At 44.2% G+C, this 17,303-nt stretch overlaps 1 protein-coding gene across 1 annotated transcript; it reads right to left on the minus strand.

Moving 5' to 3' along the window:
• Positions 1–7,417: 7,417 nt before the first annotated feature.
• Positions 7,418–16,086, minus strand: itfg2 (integrin alpha FG-GAP repeat containing 2). The gene is made up of 13 exons (XM_076722912.1): positions 15,659–16,086; positions 15,320–15,415; positions 15,182–15,223; positions 14,904–15,081; positions 14,684–14,823; positions 14,360–14,508; positions 14,175–14,269; positions 14,014–14,067; positions 12,976–13,067; positions 12,449–12,566; positions 11,243–11,416; positions 8,356–8,547; positions 7,418–8,200 (listed from the first exon to the last, which is right to left on the minus strand). The coding sequence occupies exons 1-12, from the start codon at positions 15,752–15,754 to the stop codon at positions 8,480–8,482; spliced, it is 1,302 nt and encodes a 433-aa protein (XP_076579027.1). The 5' UTR covers positions 15,755–16,086; the 3' UTR covers positions 7,418–8,200; positions 8,356–8,479.
• Positions 16,087–17,303: the final 1,217 nt, after the last annotated feature.

A 17,303-nucleotide genomic window follows, 5' to 3' on the forward strand; every position in this document is an offset into this window, starting at 1 on the left:
TCCTTTCCACGCACTGGTGAATAACCGAATAATCAAGCTGGTGCTAAACTGATAAGACAATTCATCAGGGCCAAGACTTTGGGATACTGGAATAGACATTTCATAGACTTAATGAATGATCAAGCAATATAAGAAATAACCAACAGATGACCAAATAATGAAAACAGATGAATGAAAATTGATTTTCGCAGCACTAATTCAAGCTTGGCAATGCGAGGTGTGCAGGTTGCCGTCTTATTCATTTTCATTGTTGTGGGAATTTACGAGATCCAAATGTGAGACTCGCTTTTAAGACTCAAATCTTTTTGTGTTCAAGTCTCAGACAGGTCCGAGTCTCAAGTCCTCATATTTGTCTACGCCTGTGCTGTGCTGCTGCTTCATTCCAGATGCCACTGTGACAAGCACATGAAAAATTAATAAGACTGGATAATGAACCGTGAGGTCTACAGTGTAAGAAATGTCACAGCAAAATAAGCCATCCGATGCCATTATCTTTTTTATCTTTGTGCACAAATCTGTAATTGATCGGTGTTTCATTTCTCTTCTTAGCAAAACAGCAAACTGCCTTCATCTTGTCAGAGCTGTCAGGAGATGCTATTTTCTCCCTGCACTCCAAGCCACGGCACAGGTGGAAAGAACATGACAAGGACATGAAATTAACGTCAAACCTTGTCGAGAAGATCCCCCTCTATACGCCCCCTCCCTTGTTTTGAGTCACACACACCACATCCTGTTAACACTGCAGCAGGTAACACCTCTGCAAGGAAAGTACCATTAGTCAAGTGTTGGAACAGAAAACACAGTGTGGTCGTGCTTTTCTCTTTGTGCTGGTGTCTTTAGACAAATGCACAGTGAGATGCTTTGTCTCAAAGCCGCAGACTGATCGCTTGAGACACTGCCGGTCATGAAAGGAACAAGAAAAAGGGTATGTGTTGACTTTTTGACCTTTTAAGTTGAGCTTAAGGCAGCAGCCAATGCTCGACTCTCTGTGCAGCAGAAGCGTTGCATAAAGCAGCGTGTCTCATCCTCCCATACTTTATGCATGAAGAGGCTATGCTCATTTAGAGGGCAGATCTTGACGAGAGATTGCCGAAGAGCAGGCACACTGATCTGCAGCAGGGAATGACTAATATAAATCTCCATCCAGAGGGGTAAAAGTACACACAGTAACACAGTGATCTCCCCAGGCTTTCGGTTCCCATGAGGAATAAATTCTCTGCAGTTACACAGGCAGCCTTACAGTAAACCTCCTGTGTGCTTAACCACCCATGTAATTATATTTATTGATAATTATTGGGGAGGAAGGTCAGATGTAGGAGTGGAACGTGGAAACGTCCTCACAGTAAAACAACTGAGCGTTGTATGAGTTATAGTTATTATCGTCTCCGCTTCAATCAGTAATTGCAGAATCGTGACTGAACAGAAAACGCTGTCAGCTGTCACCTTTTCCTACTGTAACCCTTTAAAAAGTGCTCACAAATATAAAGCTTCAATTCTCTAAAGGGTCAGAAATTTATCATACAGAATACAACCAGACAAAGCCTTTAATTAACTTTGAAGTAAACCTGAAATGTTTTCCAAAACGACAATAAGACCACGTTCACCATCCTAGTTAGCAGTGTATTAGCATGCTAGCATTTGCACAGTCAACACAATGCACCGCTGAGGCTGATGGGAACGTCACTGGTTTTGCAGGTATTTGGTCATAAACAACAGTACTGACAGTATGACAGATAAAAACTGTGACCTGATGATACATGAAGTCAGAGGATCATTAAAGCGATCACGATTCATCCTGACGTCTGAAAACAACTATTGGATGGATTGCCAACCAACACTGATCTCTGGAGCTCCGCAGCTAAAAATGGCTAAAGGTGAGATCTTTAGACTGCATTTCAACGTCGATTCCGCAGTGTGCTTTTTAGATTTCCGCTCTACTTCACATGATTAGAAGCTGTGCAAAGCGAGTGTGGGCAGAGGGACTCTGCCTTTGTCTCAGACCTTTGATACGAGCTTAGCTCACTCCTCCATCCAGACCAGCCTGTTCATTTACTTTGGCTGTGACTGGGAAGAGCTTTTTGTCCTTCATCTCCATCAGCAGCATCTCCTCCCTCTTTGTATCACTCCCTCCATCTGGCTGCTCACACACACACACACACACAGTGCAATCCTGCAGGCGCGATTAACTCAGTGGGATGACCCACAAGCCTTAGCCCCACAGAGGCAGGTAGGGATACTGTGAGGGGAATATTGATCAGACACAGTCTTCTGTGGTGAGGCAGCTGTTATGTAACACAGTGCCAGTGAGTGGGAGATCCTCCAGAGAGGGTTTGAAACAAGACAATGAAAAGCGTTTAAGCACTTGTCTGGAAACAATCACATGAATATGAAAACAGAGAAATGCTGATCATTTTGGGCTGCAGCAACCAGGAGCAGAAAAGACTCAACGCCACATTCGTGCCGTGTCAGTTAACGTAATTACCGTGCCATTTTCTAAAATTGTGAATACAGTACGAGTCACCTCAGCATCTACGCTCTCATTACGACTTTTAACTGAAAGCACTGAATAATTGCAGTGTTAATAATTTAGCTTTTGGGGGTGTTAGTACTTCAACATTAGCAGGCATGCAAACATTTCTAGCATGCTGGCAAGCTAGCATTAGCTTGTTTGTTAAGCATTTAGCAGCGCAACATGCTAACAAACTGGCACATGGACAGGTAGAATTTGTGAACAGAGCACATGAGGAGGTTCTGCAAAAACCAAGATGCTATTTGTGAGCTCAACTCACCTCCTTTCTGTGGGAGAAATGATCTGACTTTGCTCTCTGTCGTAATTGATTCTGTGCTGCGTACTCAAGCCGTAAGGGCAAAATAAGTCCCACATGCAGAAAAATGATGTGGGATTAATTAAAACATTCTATTTCTATTCAGCCCTGCATGCACTACTTTTCCTCCTTCATCTCAAAGTGACAGTGAGAGTTAAAAAGAGGCATTAGCCGGTCACATCTGAGGCGTACGGCTCCACTGATCAAAACACTGGTGAGGATTTTTAAACTGCATCCATACAATTCATTATATCAAGACCAAACCCTTGGAGTCTTCTCTGCACAATAACGTAGCCAGTCAGATTGAAATCCGCTGTGCATCTGCTGCGTTAAAACCGCCGGTTATTAGAACTGGCTGCTCTGTACTGTTCATCCTCCAGCTATCCCCCATCGAGCATGAGGGGATGATGAAACGCCTCTGAATTAAGCCTGACACGGGCGAAATTGGGCGCCGTTAATCAGTGGTGTCAGTTCCCTCAGCGGCTTGGAGCTGTTGATGGAACACGATCAGAACGTGACGGAGCTTGTGTCAAGCCCCCCAGCCCGCCCCGCCCCTTTGGAGGCTGGGGGTCCAGCTGTCTGTCAGTCAGGATCAGTTCCACACTCACCTCCCACAGCGCCACCAGGGCCAAGCATGGGCACTGGGAGAAAGCTCAAGAGGGGGGATGTAAACTGGCAGGAAGGGTGCACAATATAATGTAAGTCAATGCAGAAAGGCTGCAAAATATGGCCTAAAATACAACCATCATGGATTAGTGGTGGAAGAAGTACTCAAATTCCTTTACTTAAGTAAAAGAAGAGGAGGAACATCGGGAAAAAGAAATCCAAAAGTACTTGTTATGAAGAAAACTTGCCCCTGTGGCTGATGTATTATAACATATGACACTGACGGTAAGTTCAGAGGTTTCCCTGCAGGGGTCAGGCTTTCTTGAGACTGGACCTCTCTGGGCCACAATTTAAACGAGACGATCCGACAGTATCAGCCACAAAGTGTGCACAGGGAGGGGGTGGGGGGCTAATAGACGAGTCAACAACACGCTGGATTTTAAGACGAGAGACCACAGTTCAAACCGACAGCCAGCGTGGGTTTCTCTTAACTACGACCACGATCGTTCCCGAACCTTAACCATGTCTTGTTTTTGTGCCTAAGCCTGACCAAACCTTAAACACAGCGGGGTAATATCACTACAACAGTTGAACTTTTGAAGGGGACACATAAATATGTATATTTAGAGGGTGTGGACCACCACTCCTCAACACAAGCGGAACATTATGAGCTTCACAAAGCTCCAGGAGGATTTGTTGCATTGAACTGCATTAGACTCTCAGGTGTTCTTGTCGTTTCTCTTCCTGATGAGTTTTAGCTAAACTCCCTGATTCATCTTCTTTCAAGGCCCGCACGTAATTATCCTCGTGTATTCAAGCCATCGCTGCCATTTGTGATTCATCAGCATTGTATTCAAGGCGGCTGAGACGTGTAAATGAATAGTGTCTCTGCGAGTGAATGAATCACTAACCAGCAGCCGGGCTGGATGGTGCAATCAAACATAAGAGCTGCATACATTTCTCTGAAATCACAGTCAGGTACATGGGAGGATCAGACGAGACAATGGGTCAAAAAGTCTAGACGAGGATCGTAACTAAGCTGTTACAGAAGTGGCAGGCGAGAGAAGAGTGCTGAACTCTAGATCCTCCACCAAAGAATTCACAGACTTCGTGCCTCAATGGAGTTTTATTTGTCACATAGACAAGTTGTACGAGCGCGGACGGTCAACATGGCCTGCCCGTAAGGTTGTGCTGACGAACACAACTGACAGCGGCCGCCTGACATCAGCGTGACCTGACACTGCAGGTTGTGCAGGACGCTACATGTGTTTAAGGGAGGGGAGGGCTGCCAGTACGAGCAGATTTTCTTCACTTTGAGCAGCAAAGATTAAGCTTTCAAGACATCGGAAAAGAAGTTTACAAAGCCCATTTAAAGTTGGATTATCCCCTCTCTATTCAGTGCATTATAGATTTTCCATAGAGCCTAAACGTCACGTCTTGAATTTGTTTTATGATTCCTACAGAAATCATGTAGCCACAGTAGGCGGTGTGTCCGATGAGGCCCCGCTAAGACTGGAAATGTGAGGCTGCAACACAGACGCTTCATGCTGTCTTTTGAATCTGATACCAAGGCTGCTGCGTCCCTTCTGAGAACATGTGGAGAGCAGCCTAAAGGGAGTGTGGCTGCATGCTGTCAGCTTCTATAGACGGGGGCCTGGTGATGGGTTTATTACTCACTGAAATGTCTCATGGCAGTGGTCTTTTATAGACATTAAAGTCTTGGTACATGGTCTTTGTTGGCTTGTGGCCTCCACACACAGTCATATATCAAACATCAATTACATTGATCGCTGATAATAACTTCAGCCACACTAGCAGCACGGCTAGAGGGACGGCAATGCCAGTCTGTCAGCTGGACAAACAGATTAATGTCTCAGATGGACTCCTCTGACTGTTACTGCAGTGCGACCGTTAAGTTTACATTTGTGGGTTGGAGGGAAATGTCTTGACAGCTATTGGATGGATTGACATTAAATTTAAGATTCATACTTATCATCTAGCGCCATCATCAGGTCACATTTTTAAGTCATTTAATACTTTGGATTATGACCAAACAGCTGCAAAATTGACATTCCCATAAGTCTTAGCTGCTCTAATTGCCAGATGTTAGCATGCTAACAAGCTAAACCAGGATGATGGACATGGTAAACATTATACCAGCTAAACATCAGCATGTTAGCATTAGCATTTAGCTCCAAGCACCACGTTGTGGAAGTACAGCCTCATAGAGCCACGAGCACTGCCGCAGACCTTCAGTCTTTTTTTCACTTTCCAGGTATTTTAGTTCTTTTGTGATGAAGAGGAGTAAGAAGCAAAAACGTTTCTGCTAATTCTTTCCTCAGCGTGCACGCTCAGTGATCATCAATGTCCAACCGCGTTTCAACAGCGAAGCAGCACCCGTGAACAAAATGGAACCAATTAAGCAGATTGGAAATGGAAACACTTAGAGCAGATTATAAGGAAACAGTGTGACATCTAACTGACTCAGGGATACTGGAGAAAAAGGAGATGAAGGCAGGAAAACGATTAAATAAAAAACAAAGAGATATTCCTGCTGGTGACAAAGAGTTCAAACTTTTGCAGACGTCCTCTCAAAGGTATCTCCTCCCAGTAGATTCAAAAAGCAATAAACTTTATTTTGGAAATCTAGACTTTAACATTTACTCCATAAGTCATCGAAATGATCCCAAAAACTCCTGAACCAAGAATAGAAACCAAAGTAAAAGGGGCTGTGAGCCATGCTGAAATACACTCTGGTACCACGATAACCTTTGAACTTCACTGAAGACAAAAATGCTTCATGGAACCACGCTGGATAACAACAAGCTCTCTGGAGGCAACATCCCCTCAAGGCCAACATCCAGATGGCAACAACGCTGCTAAAAAAGGCAATTTTGGGTTTCGGTTGTAGTCAATACAAGAAATGATGCGACCAAAATAGCTGCAGACAAATCCATACACACACAAACACACACAAGGTCACCGAGAGCACGACAAGCCCGTTAGCCCCATGTGGTCGTGTCCCAGGGTCAGATGTCTCCGACTTGTTTTATGTCCAGCCCGCCTGCTTGGGGAAACTATGAGAGCAAAGGTCACAGTCGCACAGGATTCATGACTGGAACACTTTGCATACTAAACGGCCTGAAGTTTTCTCTGGGAAATCAGAGCGGAATCAGGACACAGACGGCTGATTTAAACAGAACCGAGTCCAAACGAACAGACCGAAACCCCCACATAACAGACAGGATCCATAAGAACAACAACACGACGCATCGCCCGCTGCTGCCTGACCATTAATGGTCACAGACGCGAATCAGGCTGAGCTTACTGCACAGGAATGCTCAGCGCTTATAAGGACAAACTGCAGCCGAACGGTGCACATGTCGATTTTCAGATACCAACAGGAAGCGACGAGGTTAACTTATCACGAGTGAACATACAATACAGAGCACATCGGACACATTTCATGAGATGAGGTGAGACGGAGCGATGACGCCAATCAACAGAAGGAATGTTTACATGAGGAGGTCGATGCTTGCTAACTGTCCAAGGTACAAGATGCAATAGCCTGCTAATACAGAGCTGCATCTACACATTAGCATTCTGGTCTATTATACTGTTCACATATAAACATTGTTTTATCTGTATTAATTCCTAAAGCTCAAGTTGACATCTTCAAATGTCTATTTTGCCTAACAGTCATCTTACGACACAAAACAGAGAGAGGAGAGGGAGGAAAATGTCTAATTAATTCTCCAGCTCCAGCTGGATTTAACTGATTTAAATTGGAAGTTTGAAAAACATTAATTATATACTTTAAATAATATTAATTCTCATAGACACAGTGAGCCTGGAATTGTCTATGTTTAGGTTTGCTGTCTTTGTTTTCACTGTAGAATCTGGACTTCAACCATTCATCCAACACTTTTGTACAACTAATTGAACTTATCTGCTCTCTTCATTACTAGTTTTTTTTTTTTTTTTTAAGATTAAAGTTAATGCTATAATATGACAAAAGGCTCCAAGATGTGGTGGAAAGACTGAAACCAGAAGAAGTGAGGCTGCTGAAAGAGATGCTCAACAATCATGTATGAGTGTAATGTTCCATAAGCAGAAGTGTTTGCCACCTAAAGTACAGATGACATCTGTTAAAGGTTAAATTGTGATTAGCAGGGTTTCACCTGTAAGTGCAACAAAAACAAGTCAAGCCAAACAAAGCTTGACCAAACAACGACGAGTGGAGCTCCGGGACCTCTGGGAGCAGGGACGTGGTCCTATAGGGAACGTCTCTAAAGGGCAGAAACACAGGAGAGACGGGCGGCGGTGGCCTATCAGGACACCTGAGCCTGCATTTCCCCTTTGGCGCACAAACACACTCGCTCGCACAGACACAAACACACACACGGCTCATTTATACTGCATGAGCAAAAGAGAGGCAGTGTACATAGGTGGTTATAGGATCCTCCCATTGGGAACAGTGGGTGATTCCCTCCATGCCACCGATGGTCGCGCCCTGCGGGCACTTAGCTGCTCGGCTGACAAACAACTGGCGTCTTGCTGCTGTGTAACTCATTGTGTAAGGTGTTGTGTTACGTACTGTCTGCGGCGCTTTACGTCTTTGAGATGATACAGCGGATAAAAGAGAAGAAAGACGAAAAGACAAAAGGCCCTCACTGTGTTTAATCAGAGAGCCCTTTTCATCAGCTCGTCAGCGCTGACTGACGGTGACACGATGCCTTTGCTGACCCCCCCCCCCCCACACACACACACTCACACACTCACAAATACACACTCACTGCTGAAAACAGCAGGTTAAACAGTATAGCGTTTCCCCGGCTTTGTGCCTCGTGCTTTCATCCTCTCTCAGCCTTGTGAAAAACAACCTGGGCAGGTGGAATAGCAATGACAGAAACCTGAACCTGACAGTCCATCTGCGGGGAACACAATGACCAGGCCGGCAGCACGGGGGACAGACATTCAGTGTTTATTAACAGAGTATTTACAGTCAGGGGGGAAGCCGAGAAGCTGTGTTGATGTGTGTCACTGTGCTAAGCCTGCGAATCCTCGTAGAGAACGTTTGCCACCAGAGATCTCACTGCTGCCGGGTCCTCAGTGTCTGTGGAGGGAAAACACAAACGTGACACTCAGTGTGACCAGATAAACACTACCAGGACTTTCACAACAGATAAAACTTCTTCCTGTTTGGTAGGAAGTCAAACGATATCCAAATATAAGTTCAGACATTCACGTCCCCCTCAAGATACTTCTCAGGTCAAAGGCCTATTTTGTCCAACACTTCTGTTCAGGACCAACCCGCGAGCCACCTTTGTGCTAATTCAGAGGCTAAACTGAGACGATGGTTATGAATGATGGTTAGCATCAGCATGTTAGCATTGTCATGGTGAGGATGTTAGCAGACACACGCAAACACACACACGCACACACACACGCACACACACACACACACTTTTCACTCCAATCCATTTCTGTGAGAACTTCAGTTACGAGCTATTATCTAAAATATATATATATATATATATATATATATATATATATATGTATGTATGTATGTATCCAAAATACTTTACTTTAATACTTTAAATGCATTTCGCTGATAATACTTACTGACAGTACTTTTATTTAAGTCGATCTTTCAACGCAGACTTTTCCAGTGCGATTTTACAACTTTTACTTTTAATAAATGTCCACACTCCCGTGTAAGAAAACATCTCTTACCTTGCAGCGCTCAACACTACAGCTTCTCCTGCGACCCTCTACTCTCTCAGGTCGAAAGCTAGCTGATGAGCGAACTCCTCAACGACAAACTGAAACCGCCGGCCGCGTAGGAGGAACTGTCAATATTTAGAGAGCTTCCAACGCTGTGATGGAGAGCTGACAGACTCCTCACCATCACCCTTTGAGTAAAGGGCAGTTATTAAGGTAAATGAACAGCAGGGAAGAGCCTGTGAGCTGCGGCTGACATTTACAGGAGGTCAGGGCGAGGCAGCAAACACAGCGTTCATTTTAAGTGTATTTAATGTTCCATACGTGCTGTTTGCTTGCAAATAGAAGCCATTTTTGATGGCGCTTTGGCTGCTTAAATGGCAGACAGAGATTTGACGCGTGTGTTCCCATGAGGACTAAAATAGTGAACACACAAAGCCGACCATCCCCTCCTCCACACTCCACGAAGCAGACACATTTTCACACTTTCATTTTCCCACAGTTGCCTCTCGTCTTTCCACTGCATCCCTCTCTCCTGCTCTCTCTTTCCGTGTCCCTGGGCTGCTACATCAGACATTTTCCACACTGGGTTAGGTAACAAGCTGCAAAATCACAGTCAAAAGAAACACAACAGGCCCAGAGGTTGAATTATTAACACAGGCAGCAGGAAGCTACACTAACACCACCACCAGGCTTCAGAAAAAAAATCAGCTGGAATCTGCATTTTCATTTGCAGTCAGGATGCTCCAGCAAGGCCCGCTGATTATGTGTCATCCTCGTCCTTCCTCGCTAAGTTTCCACTCATTTCACAGCGTTTTCCTGACGTGAAGCGGTTGACTGGCTGGTCATGCGTGCAGACCACAAAGCGCGGCCACACTCATGATTTAATCAGATTTATCCTCTCCTGCAAAAACATTTCACACGTGACGAGCACTGAGGCCGACAATGCACGAGGACAGACGCTGAGACTAACGCTGGAAAAGGAAACCATCGTGTGCGTTTGCAATTATTAACCAAGTTATTGACTTAGCTAAACGTTGTGTTTGTCAGGAGACGGCAGAGACAATGTTTTCCAGAGAGAGGAGGATAAAAAGATGAAGAGAAGGAAAACAGTCAGAGAGCGGCATCCTCGGCTTCTGTGCTCTGTGTGCTCGAGGATTACAGCCTCCCTAAAAATACTTCAGTCTTCTCAGAGTATTCGGCTGACAGGGTGTGTATTTGTATATAGAAATGAAAACAAGGGATGTGAATCTTCCTGGAAGAGTTTCCTCCCTGAACTCCTCCTGCACATGCGGTTAGACGTGTATGTGTATGAGTCCCAACTTTTTTTGGAATTGGGGTTGTAGGCACAGCAGTGCTTTGGGCTAACTGCTAACACCAGCTTGCTAGCATGCACACAATAACAATGCTAACGTGCTGATGTTCAGCGGGTGTAACGCTTACCATGTTCACCATCTTAGTTTAGCGTGTTAGCATGCTAACATTTGCATTTAGACATGACTCAAAGTATCGGACAAACTGAATTTTTGACATGATGATGGCGCTACAGGAAAAGTCCGGATGATACCACATTTCTTAGAGTCACATGCTAACGAAATCCATAAAGAAAAAAATTGAACTATTTTAGTTGAATTCTGTAATATGTTCAGTCCACACTCATCCAGACTCAGGCATTATGACTCCTGAAGGAGGACCGTCTGTACGTGACTGGTGCGACAGGTCTGGATCACTTTGCTCATAGCACAGATAAAAGAAAACTGGTGAATGTCACCAGTTAAATCACTCATTCGTGCCCCTTAATAAAGAATCTGCTGGTACGAGTTGAGGCCCTTTAAACTTGCCAGTGAACAGGATCTTGTTAGCAGTAAAAATCTGTCATGTGGGGATCACTTTCCTCTTCCCTCCTCATCAGTATTCAGGTCAGGAGTCTGAGTTTTACCGCAGACAAACTGACTACAGTCACAGTTGGTCTCTCGTCTAATTACAACAACAAACAGAGGAGTCGCAGGTTTGAATTTGATGAGCGACACTCTAATCTGAACTGAACCTGCTTATTAATTACTTCTCCGAGTTATTGGTGTACTTACCGACTCCCAGCGCCTTCAGGTGGCTCTTAAACTCAGGTTTCTCCTCCAGGACCCGCAACAGGTTTGTGGACTCCATGCGCTCCAGCTCCACCTTCCAGTAGACGTAGATTTTGTGACTGAAGCTCACATAAACCAGACAGGGGCTATTCTTGCCTTCCTTACATGTATACTGCCCTGTAACCACACAAAACACAGTGTTAATTAAAGGCCGTTTTCACTCAGTGTGCTGTGATGTAGCGTGTTAGGTGAATCCCAATGAAGACATCAGCAATCCTCTGCTGCCTGGCTACTAATATGTGTCTCTGTAGCAGAGCCAAACCAGTCTCATCTGCTTCAGTGATCACACAGAGCAGGCATGGGGGTACAGTGGACAAACACACACACACAAACACACTCTGAAGGCGCAAAGAAACGATCCCCGATGGCATCAGGCAGATCAAACAAAGTCTCTAATCCATTTACTCGTGCACATGTCATGTTAGCTCCCTCAGACACTCGGTGGCTTGTTCAAACACTGCAGGAAGATTTGAAAAGACAGGCCGACGAGGACGAGGGAGAAAGAACCCGTGGCTCAACGCTGACACCTACTGGTGTAATGGGACGCTGGAAATTTCCGCCATGTATTTACTCACACCAGCCAAAGCAGAGGTTTCCAACTGCTGGACTGTGGAGAGTTACTGGGCCTCGGAGGCATTCGCTGCTGGGCCACAATGAAGGAACACGATTCAGCAAAAACAGCCGAAGAATAACTTTAGAGGCTATTTTTGCAGTGATCTCCCTGATCTTGGTGAAGTCTCAATGTTGACATATCCTCAACTTTTACACTGATATGTTTATTAAGCTTATTTGCACACTTATGGAGGAATGTGCTATTGAGTGAGCTCAGAAGTGCTGGCGGATGTATTTTTGGACTTGAAACCAGGCTAGCTCTTTCCCACCTCTTCCACTCTTTCTGCAAAGCTAAGCTAAGCTAAGCTAAACTCTTGGCTGTAGCAGGTATCAGTCTTGTCATTTAGCTCTGACTCTGGTGCTGAGCAGGGGGTGTAAAGTGAGATTTTAGAGTTTTCTGCTGCTTGTTGCGACTGAAATTGATGCTATAAGAACCAAAATCAAAACAATGAGCTCAAAGACGCAAAACGGGTTCTGCATGTGAACCCGTACTGTCACTGGAAACGATCATTTGGGGTCAAGTTCGAGGTCCCTCACCCGCACAGAAGGCGTTGACGTTCTCATCGAACTGGAAACGGACCACTGTCCGATTGTGGTCGATGATGTAGGTTTGACCATCCCAGGCGCACGCGACCACTTCCTCTCTGCCGTCTCCCTGGAAACAAACACACATCCTCGCCGTGACTCTCAAAATAAACGGATACGATGCTGAAATTACTCTGTGATCAATCAATCACTACTTTTATTTAATGAAACATTTGAGGTTAACATCACACCCGGCTGAAAAGCAGTGGTTTTTTTTATTATTTTAAAGACAGTTTTACAGTACAGTAGTTTTTCTGACTTTCTTTAGATGTTTTCAATGAAAAAAGTCAGCTAAATACTGGCTGGTGGTGCTGATACTGGTAATATTTTTTATTCTACTTGCTCATTTTCACAAAAATGTTTCCTGTTTATTTTGTACATTTACTGTCTGAAGGATGCTGATGATGAAGAAATTAAAGGTTTAATCTAAACTGAAAACTTTCATTAGTTTAACCCTCCATGAAGACACATAAACTCACAGTAACGTCGAGCTTCTGCAGCGCAAAGAGCTGATGATCCACCTGGACGGACCACAGCAGCTGCTCCGAGCTGTCCATCAGCTTCAGGGTACCTGTGAGATTTGAAGGCAAAAGGAGAAGAAAGAATAATATCAAAGTCCAGTTCTATGTGTCCTGACATGTTACTGCTATCAGAAACGAAGAATGCATCAAGACATCACAAGAAATACTAAAGAAAGCTGAAACATCTGCAGTATTTTTAAATGTCCACCAAATAAGACACACAGAGTCAGTTCAGCAGAGCTGATTGTCGTCATCCTGTTTTCTAGCATCAGGCAGCTGCAACCATCCCCATAGCACCCCCACACTGGCCCCACTGTTCATGTGAGTACTGCATTTTGCGTACGCATACCATTAATTTCTGAGGACGTGCACTCCAAACAGACCCAGGACACACCAGGCAGCCAAGCAAAAGCATAGTTAAAAAGCAGTACAAAGCTTTTTGAGGTGGTTAAAAGCGAGTCCATCTCCAGCCTTAATGCTTCTTGGATTTAATTCAATCACCTCTAACAGTATTGTAATTTCTTTTCTCTACGTTGGCACATCGGAGTGTCAACAGGAGGGAGATGGTGAGTGTAAAACGTTGGCAGCCGGAAGCCTTCAGTGATGATAATCCCACTAGATCCTCTCCTCTTTAAATATTGATGAACTCTCCAGCTGCTCTCGGAGCTGTTTGCCAGCTATCTGCTGCTGCCAGGAGGACGGTCTACGCTGGCTCACAGGACATATGGCTCTTTTTACCGTGCTGTGCAAATACCTCGTGTTGGCTGCTTAGATGGCATTTAGTTGTGCTTGACTTCATGTTAACGCATTAACAGGCTGACAAGTAACTCACTGACTGGACAGTTTTGATGACACATGTACATCATCAGGACCCATGTGGGGAAAAATCATGCAATATATAATAATAATAACACATATACACCTAATAACATGCATCACCGCCACAGATCGAGAAATTTTAAATGAAAATAAATGTGTTTAAAAATCATGACTCACCATCTAAAGTACAGAGAGCGAACAGGCCACATTTAGAGGATTCCTCTTTTGAACCTGTAGAAAAACATGAAATATAACTTCCCACTTACTCATCTGATGTGTTGTGTATATTAAAGAAAACACAGAGGACTAAGTGGCGGATGCTTTCCTCTGTTTGGTACCTTTGCTGATGCTGCCGATGAGATGAGTGGAAACGTTCTTGTTGTGTATCCGCCCGGTGGTCAGATGGAGAACTACATCTCTGGAGGGTCCCTCACTGTGAGCAAAGAAACCAAAGCACATCATGTAACCAATCAAGGTGTCTTATCTCTTCATGTCTTTATCTTTTCTTTGTAATGGGGTCTACCTCCCAGGGGTGGCAGGGGCCTCCTCTCCAGAGCCGGTGGAGTCCTGTTGTGTCCAGGTACACAGCAGGATCGCGTAGCCACAGCCTGGCTGAGACACCATGAGCTCAGGTAAACCCTCTGGACCCGGGTTCACCGACAAACTGTCCACCTGCACCACAGACATTATCATCAAACACTGAGGTTTACATTAACGAGCCAATAAGCTTTGATCCCAGGGTGCGGGACGACTGGATTTCTCAGCGTTTCACATGAAAAGACACGAAATGTTCTCAACTATCCAGGAGGGCTGGAAAACATAGATGAAATCAAGTAGTGGGGCGTACCTGCCCCTCCAGAAGCCATTTCTTCAGCAGGACCAGCTGTCCAGAACCCAGGTCTGAATTGTCGGACGGCTCCTCCCAGCGGAAAGCTCGCACCACTCGGTCCGTGTATCCCACCACCAGCTCACTGCGGCCATCGCCATCTGCAGTGCAGACGCACGCTGTCACGCTCAATAGAACGAGCAGCATGTGTAACAGAGAGGAAAGGAGCGCCGGGATTTACCGATATCACTGATGAGGAGGACTTTGGTGTTGGCAGGAATATGCTGGGTGAAGAGCGGCTTCTGGTCATCACAGGACATGAACTCATGCTGACTGGATGAATCTGCTTTATTGGCAGTGGCAGCTGTCAGGTCGAAGAGGTGAAACCAGCCCTCTGCACCAACAGCAACGACAAAGTTCTGTCAAACAGGGAAAAAACACAAGACACGGACTATGCTGGAAACGTCACCACCGAAGTATTCGTGAGACACTGCTGCCGACCATCACTTCATGACTGACCTTTCCTTTGTTGCAGACGTCGCCAACAGCAACACAGGTCAGCTGGTAAAGTGAGATACACGCTGGATGAGTAACAGAAGAACAAATTCACTCTAGAATTCAAAGTCATTCCCTCAGTTTTCTGGTTTCTGGACTGACCATGCCCACACAGGTTCTTGTGATCCAAGGTTTGGAGTCGTCATTCTTGTACACGAGCAACTTTCCACTGGTGTCCCCCACGATCAGCTCGTTCAGCTACAGCGAACGGAGACAGCACATTCACTTTGCTATAATATGGAACAAGAACCATCTAACCAGGGTGAAAAATAATGTAAAAAACTGAACCTATTATTTTAATAGTGATTTAGGTCATGATACTGATGCTCCCAAAACAACACATCGAGCTCAGCTACGACATTTTAACATTACATGTTCGTTGGGGATACTCAGTAAGAAATCAAGAGGATCCATGTGTGGATTTAGCTTAATTAACGTTACCGAGTCGTTGTCTGCGTCTCCCAGACAGATAGCGTGAGGAAACAGAGTCCCTGTAAAATCCAAGCTGACACGTTGAACGTAGTTTAAGGACCGCATAGTGACTAAAGTTAGCTGTACTTCATAACCGCTAATTCGCCCTAAACGTTTGTCCAGCCGCTCTAAAGCACCATAAGTAAAGATAGTTTGCTAAGCTAACGTTAGCTCTCAACGAGTGAGGAGCTAAAATTAGCGTTAGCCTCTTCTAAACAGCTCGAAATAAGATGACATCTTGATTACCCAACTGAACTAATTAACTTTAGAAAACGCCTGTTTGGTGAATTGCCTTAAAGCGTATAACAGTTATATATTTTATGGATAAGTAGCTGTACAACCGCTAACTCTGTTCACACAGGCGCGTCTTCCTCGTAAATAAAAGCACGTGACTCTACAAAGTACGGAAGCTCAGGATAGACAGACCTATCTATTCCGCAAATCTCACATCGGTTCTCTGGCGTCGTTGGTGTTCAGATGTGTTAATACATATGTTTCTTTGAGAGTGTATGGCTGCTGTATCTATATAAAAACACTTTACATCTGGGATTTAATAAAGTTGGATTGGCGGCGTTATTTTGTCCTAACAGGGCGAAATAGTGGCATCTAGCGGTGGTTTAGTGCACCAACAAACATAGAAATAATTTCATTTTTAATCCCTTTCGTTGATGTTTGTCTTTGAATGACACCATACAAGTTAACATGCTTATTTTGTTGTTGTTGTTGTTGTTGTTGTTGTTGTTGTTGTTGTTATCCGTCGCAACAACAGTCAGATCCCTCTTTCAGAGAGATATTGTCACTATTTAATATATAATCCATATTAGGGAAAATTTGTCTCAAATGTACAGTGGAACACACATTTCAGAAGAGCAAACCTTTATTTAACACTTGCATAAATTAAGCACAGCAGCACATAGAACCATTTAGTACTCCTATATGTGTACAGGATAATTTGCTGAATCTTTGTTTTTAATCAGTTTTGTTTTTCTTTCTTAAAAACTCCTACCATATGATTCAATGGTAAACTCTCAGCGTGAACAGCCACTATTGTCCTGTAGAGGGCGGTGTTCAATTACAACTTTTCATGTCTGACAAAACAACAGTGAAGAGGGAGGAGGCGTTTACACCAACATCACAGAGCAGGCAGAAGTTCATTACAGAAATAGTTATTTTAAAAATGAGCTCATTGTAACTGGGTGGATTGTAGGTTTTGTATTGTTTTTCCATCTCATGTCCTCTTCCATTTATTTCTCCCCACTTTCTTACACTTTCTTATGTCATAAGTCAGTGAGCAGAAGGCAATAAATCTATATTGCGCTCTTCTGTGTGAATGCATGAACTAATAAAAAGGTGGTCACAAAGAGCTCACTGCATAATTTTTATAGAAAGTCTTATCAACAAAATGTCCTACAAGTTCACTAAACCACGCAAAAGTTTAGAACTAACAACCTTTGCTGCAGTGTGAAAGCAAGTTTTGCACGTTGGATAAAAAGAGAAGCTGCTTTCAAAGACTTCTACAAGTCTAAACTCTAGTCTTCACATATCCATTACTGTCGACGCACCTGCCGAAAGAAAACAAAACATGGTGAGAAAAACAGTTTTTAATGACAAACAA

The sequence above is a fragment of the Chaetodon auriga genome, chromosome 22, assembly GCF_051107435.1.
Source record: "Chaetodon auriga isolate fChaAug3 chromosome 22, fChaAug3.hap1, whole genome shotgun sequence".
Classification (NCBI taxonomy): domain Eukaryota; kingdom Metazoa; phylum Chordata; class Actinopteri; order Chaetodontiformes; family Chaetodontidae; genus Chaetodon; species Chaetodon auriga.